This window comes from Leiobunum rupestre, chromosome 5 (assembly GCF_980474605.1).
Source record: "Leiobunum rupestre chromosome 5, qqLeiRupe1.1.hap1, whole genome shotgun sequence".
Taxonomy (NCBI): domain Eukaryota; kingdom Metazoa; phylum Arthropoda; class Arachnida; order Opiliones; family Sclerosomatidae; genus Leiobunum; species Leiobunum rupestre.
This window is the reverse complement of record NC_143388.1, coordinates 59998494-60005073: the sequence shown is the minus strand read 5'-3', so window position 1 is coordinate 60005073 and position 6580 is coordinate 59998494. Positions and strand designations below refer to the sequence as shown.

The 6580-nt window shown below is 45.9% G+C and overlaps 1 protein-coding gene across 1 annotated transcript; it reads right to left on the bottom strand.

Moving 5' to 3' along the window:
- Positions 1-1507: 1507 nt before the first annotated feature.
- LOC149945476 (uncharacterized) lies at positions 1508-2475 on the bottom strand. The gene is made up of 2 exons (XM_090176571.1): positions 2325-2475; positions 1508-2283 (listed from the first exon to the last, which is right to left on the bottom strand). The coding sequence occupies exons 1-2, from the start codon at positions 2473-2475 to the stop codon at positions 1508-1510; spliced, it is 927 nt and encodes a 308-aa protein (XP_090032697.1).
- Positions 2476-6580: the final 4105 nt, after the last annotated feature.

Sequence of the window (6580 nt, the reverse complement as noted above, 5' to 3'; positions counted from 1 at the left end):
TTTTCAAATATTATTTAAAGTTGTTACATATCAATAATTTTGGTATAAATTACCCAAAAATGCCTTCAAGTTGCGTTCCCTATGACCCATCTGTAAAAGGCAAAACACCTGGAGTTTCTTTCCACGAGTTTCCTTCCGATGGCGCGTTGAGAGGCATGTGGCTAGAAAATATCTCTTGGAATAATTTTCAAATAAATGACAGATCGTACCAGATTTCCTTGAAGATTCCACGTCGGGACAGTGGCGTAGCGAGGATATTTGGCACTCGGGGAAAACACACACAAATTGGCACCCCCCCCCCTCGTGCCTCTGGAAAACCACTTTATTTACTTTTATTTAAAGGAAAAGTCCAGGTTTGGTAAAACTTTTGTTTATTTGAAAGATCATGTTTAAATAAACTCAAAAATGTCAGTCATAAAATTGTATCTTTTTTTAATGACGAGAAATTAATTTTTAAACGAGCGAAATTTACCGCCAATCGATCTGCCATTTTTTGTTTCGGGGTGACGTTTTAGGACTTTAATCACGCGCTGCTCGCGCTATAATAGGTTTTAACAGCGCTCTGTTCCCCGCGCGCGCTTGCTCCGCGTGCGGTCTGCGGAGGGAAGGCGAAAGAAAATGGCAGCTCGCTTGGCGGTAAATTTCGCTCGTTTAAAAATTAATTTATCGTCATTAAAAAAAGATACAATTTTGCGACTGATATTTTTCAGTATATTTAAACATGATCTTTCAAATAGACCCAAGTTTTACCCAACCTGGACTTTTCCTTTAAACAAAAAACGGTACTTTTCAAGTTTCAAGAAAAATGAGTTTAATATATAATACAACAAATTCATTTTACATACTACTTTGGTTAGAGCTTTGGGCACCCTTTTGGCGCCCCCTAGCCATCGGCGCCTGGGGACGATGCCACACTGCCCCCCCTCGCTACGCCTCTGCGTCGGGAGAATAAGCGTCGTAAGGCTGATACGAAATGCTCCGTTGATAAACTCGATACTAGTTCCAAGTGAACCCCTCTGACAACTGCACATGTGAACACGGTAATATAGGCTTTAGATTTGCGTGACTCCGAGACGCTTGGTCTTTGAACGAGTGTTGTATATAAATCTCAGAACGAAGGCAGTACTGCGAAGGAGGCGATTTAGTTGACTAAATCTCCCATGGTTCAACATTGGAATGTTTTATTTCTTGTCTTCGGACACACAAACGCATTGAACAATCTGTTCTCGTAATTTCCGTCTTCAATAGGGGTTCACTCTGGTTATTGGAGTGTCTAATTGTATTTGGTGTCTCTGATGAACTGCGGACCATTCCACCAACAGTCGTTTCGGATGAAGCTTGACATTTCTTGTCCTCTGGTGAGAAGATCGGCTGGATTTAGTCCCGGACAATGAAACCATGACTCTGGATCGGAAGCTTCTTGTATTTCTCGAGCCCTTTTTGCAACGAATGGTTTCCGGTGACTTGCAGTGCCTTTAATCCACCCGAGCGCTATATTGGAGTCGGTTCAGTACTGGATCCTCGGGTTCCATGACGACAAATAAGGCTTTACATGATTAGTTAGACGGACGGCAATCACGGCTTCCAATAATTCCAGGCGAGGCAGCGTGACTCGTTGCAAAGGTGCTACTCTGACCTTGCTCGCGATCAATCTAGTGTCAATTCTTTGGTCAGTGGTGAGATAGCGAAGATATATGGCGGCTCCATAGGCTCTTTTTGAACTGTCGCAGAAACAATGCAATTCCAAACGTTCGACTACCTCTCCGTCGGTATAATCCAGATAATAACGGGGTATCGCCATTTCGGGTAGAGCTGGTAATTCGAGACACCAATCGTCCCACTTGGTTGCCAGATCATCCGGTAGTACACCATCCCAGTCTACGCTTCTTTCACAGATCTCCTGAAATAGTATCTTAACTCTGATGAGGAACTGACTCAGGAAACCTACAGGATCGAATATCTTTGATGACGCCTGGAGTACGAATCGTTTGATATTCTTCTTACTGATGAGGAATTCGGAGAAGGCTGAGGTATCGAAATGTAGTAAGTCTTTCTCAGGGTTCCAGCTAACTCCAAGGACCCTAAACGAAGAATTCTTTTCTTCGAGAGTTTTCGTCGCTGCTACATCTTCATTCATCTCTGTCCTCCAACGTTCCTGCAGCCACTTGGAATTGGTTTTCCACCGCCGTAGATTCATACTCGCTTGCTTCATTATATTAGTTGCTTCCAGAGATCTTTTTAGGGCGGTGTCTGGATCATCTTCGCTCCCGATGAGGTCATCGACTTAGAAACTTTCTTTCAATAACTGGCTCGTCTGTGGATACGTCCCCTCGAGCTTTCGAAGATGGTGACGGATAGTTCCGGCGAGCAGAAAGGGACTCGGTGAGACTCCAAATAGAACCCTCTAAGTTGAAGTATCTTCGGATTTTCATCTTTCGTCAGATTGTCCATCCAAAGAAACCGGACCGCATCCATGTCGCTCTCGTACGGCTCAATTTGAAGAAAGGCCTTCCCGACGTCTGCAGTAAAGGCAATTCTCCCAATGCGAAACGTGATCAAATTTTTAATGAGATCAGTATTGAAGATCGGGCAGGAATTAAGACTGTCATTTAGAGAGGATGAATGTTTTTCACGCGACGAGGCATCAAACACGACTCGCAATTCCTTAGTATCGCGTGATGAGGCAAGTAGTTAATTACGCGTGACGGGTCTTCAATTTCATGAGCTGGTACGTCTTCAACGATGTCTTGTTTGAGATAGTCGTTAATTACCTCCGAATACCGGACGTAAAGCGACGGATCTTTTCGGAAGCGATTTCTTAAAGATAAGAATCTCCGGAGTGCGGTTGGGTTATTTTTGGATGATAAATATTCGTGTTCCTTCCAGGGCAATTGAACCATGTTTCGCTTGTCGTAGTTTCCAGGTGTTCGATAACGGATTTATCTTCGTGTGACGTAGAGGGATAAGTAGTGCCCAAAACGTCGAGATTCCAAAATCGTTGTAATTGGGTCGACGCCAGTTCTTCGTTCGCTATGTTCTTTCCGCAAACTGAAGTTGTAGTCTGCTCTCTCAAATTTCCATTCGATGGCCCATGAAGAGTCCAACCGAATTTGGTGTCGACTGCTGTTAATTCGCGAAATCGTTGGATATGTCCGGACACGATCCTCCAGTAGAGCTCAGCGCCAATTACAAGTGTTCATTCAAGATTCCTTTCGTTTGGGTCTTCCGCGAGTTGGATCGCTTGGGTTTCCATCTCCTTGTAGATTTCTTCCGTGGCGACTGGTAGAAAGGCTTTATTTAGAAGGGGATCTTCGGGCGTTTCCAGTTATATTTCGTTCTTCATAGTTAGATCGCAGAGTCGTACTTTTACTCTTCTTCTTTCGGCAAGAATCGGTTCTTGGCTCCCAAAGGCGTAGATTCTCTTGAATTCCGTTCCAGATACTGGAAGATTCTGCTCATCAACGTTGATGCGGCAATGAATGTGGGTTCACTGGACGTGATCAGCAAACATCGAAATGTAGCAATAATCTTCACAGGAAGAGTCTGTAGTAAAATGGTCTGAGGTAGCGGATTTCTAGATGTGTCTCGCACAGAGGCGCAGCTGATAGCTATGTCTTCCAAAATTGATATCTTGTCAGGGAACCTTTCAGGGCAAACGGCTTCGTCATGTCTCTTCTGGCGAGTGTTGCCCAGCTCGAGGTCTATATCCTAGGCAAATAAAACATATCGCCATTTTCTTCAAAATCTCTCGTCTTTCGGGGAAAATGAAGCTGAGGTAGTGGACCGGTTCACGCGCTTGCTCGCAGAAAATACATCTATCCTCGGGAACCGTAGCTAACGCAGCCATGGACGATATACGTTGTCTTGGCCTCGTGTCTTGAAATCCAGTCTTTGACTCGAAGCTAGCTAGGGTTCGATTCGACGAGCTGATTCTGGTGTCCGTTCCCTCGGAACATCCCGTCAGTAAGGCGTGTCTTTCTCTCGCTTCAATTTCCTCGCGAAGGAATTTCAATAACTCGTCAACGGTAAAGTCATCTTCTTCTCTTCTTTTTCTGGCGAATTCAAATGACAGATCACTTGGTACGAGCTTCGTAAGTAGCGTGTTCGGCATAGATTCGTAGCTGTTACTCGGAACTACAAGGGACTTGAGACTCTTGACTCAAATTTCACAGTTGTCATTAAGCTTGAGTATAACCACTAATGTCGGTACTTCGTTTCTCTCATTCAAGTGTGTAGAGTTGGTTCATATGCGAATTTATAATCAAACGCTTTTTTCCAAATCTTGTCTTTAGGATTTCCTTGTCGCTAGCATCTATATAATAAAAAGCTGTTGGTTGGGTGGTAGGTAGGTAGGTAGGTTCGTCAACCGATTTTGGCGACTTATTTCTCGATTTTCTGACGCTTTTCGCGCGCGCGTTACGGGCGCGAGCGTCGCGTGGCATTTTTTTACGTACGCTACGATTTGCGTTTTCGCATCGAGTCGGCTTCGATTTCCGATTTGGTTTTTAGTTTTTTACTTACTAATTTTCTTAAGTGACGCAAATGTCAGTTTCTAAAAATCCTCAAAATCTGTCGCCCCTGAGAGTTGGGCCGTGTTTCTCCCAACACGCAATACACCCGAAAATTTTTCCTCTTGCAGCCGCGAATTTTGGAGGGGGGGGGGATCGTGCGGGGGTAGAATCAGAAGGCCTGTGTGTTTCGGAAACGGGAGGGGGGTGGTTTAAGGTTCGTTCCGATTTGAAAGTCCCGCTCGCCGTACGTTAGTCCCTTGGACTTTATGCATCAGCCATTGGATACAGGGGGATTAGAGTGGTACAGGGAGGTTTTTAACGACTGCGAGTTTGTGTAATTTTTGCGGGGAAAAGGCTACCACGGAAATTATCACATGGTTAAAGCGAAGAGGGGTACCACCTTAATTATCACATGGGAGAAATGGGGAGGGGGTACCCCGGTATTTATCACACGGTAAAAATGGGGAGGGGGTACCCCGGTAATTATCACATGGGAGAAATGGGGAGGTGGTACCCCGGTAATTATCACACGGGAAAATAAGGAGGGGGTCCCCGGTAATAATCACATGGGAAAAAAGGGGAGGAAGGGCCTTACTGCGGTGGTTCGACTATGGGGTAAAGGGTGCCACGGAAATTCAATTTTCGATTTCAATACAATTTTATTTAATAATTTTTGTTTTACATGGGTTGGAAAGGGTGAGGGGAGTACTTCTGAAATTCTCGCATAGAGAAAAGGGGAAGAGGGTACCACGGTAATTATCACATGGGAAGAATGGGGAGGGGTACCCCGGTAATTATCACATGGGAAAAAGGGGGAGGGGTACCCTGGTAATTATCACATGGGGAAAAGGGGGAGGAAGGGCCTTACTGGGGTGGTTTTACTATGGGGAAAAGAGTACCACGGTAATTATCACATGGGAAAAAGGGGGTGGTGGGTACCATGGTAATTATAACATGGAGAAAAGGGGAGGCTCGGTAATTATACAATGGGAAAAAGGGGGAGAGGTACTGCGGTAATTATCACATGGGGAAAAGGGGGAGGAGCACCCCGGTAATTTTCACATGGGAAAAAGGGGGAGGAAGGGCCTTACTGCGGTGGTTCGACTATGGGGTTAAGGGTGCCACGGAAATTCTCCCGTTGCAAAGGGGGAGGGGAGTACTACGGAAATTCTCGCATGGAGAAAAGTGGGAGAGGGGGTACCACGGTAATTATCACATGGGAAAAAGGGGGAGAGGTACCCCTGTAATTATCACATGGGGAAAAGGGGGAGGGGTACCCCTGTAATTATCACATGGGAAAAAGGGGGAGGGGTACCCCGGTAATTATCACATGGGGAAAAGGGGGAAGAAGGGCCTTACTGGGGTGATTTTACTATGGGGAAAAGAGTACCACGGTAATTATCACATGGGAAAAAGGGGGTGGTGGGTACCATGGTAATTATAACATGGAGAAAAGGGGAGGCTCGGTAATTATCACATGGGGAAAATGGGGAGGGGTACCCCGGTAATTTTCACATGGGAAAAAAGGGGAGGAAGGGCCTTACTGCGGTGGTTCGACTATGGGGTTAAGGGTGCCACGGAAATTCTCCCGTTGCAAAGGGGGAGGGGAGTACTACGGAAATTCTCGCATGGAGAAAAGTGGGAGAGGGGGTACCACGGTAATTATCACATGGGAAAAAGGGGGAGAGGTACCCCTGTAATTATCACATGGGGAAAAGGGGGAGGGGTACCCCTGTAATTATCACATGGGAAAAAGGGGGAGGGGTACCCCGGTAATTATCACATGGGGAAAAGGGGAGGCTCGGTAATTATCACATGGGGAAAATGGGGAGGGGTACCCCGGTAATTTTCACATGGGAAAATAGGGGAGGAAGGGCCTTACTGCGGTGGTTCGACTATGGGGTTAAGGGTGCCACGGAAATTCTCCCGTTGCAAAGGGGGAGGGGAGTACTATGGAAATTCTCGCATGGAGAAAAGTGGGAGAGGGGGTACCACGGTAATTATACAATGGGAAAAAGGGGGAGAGGTACTGCGGTAATTATCACATGGGGAAAAGGGGGAGGAGCACC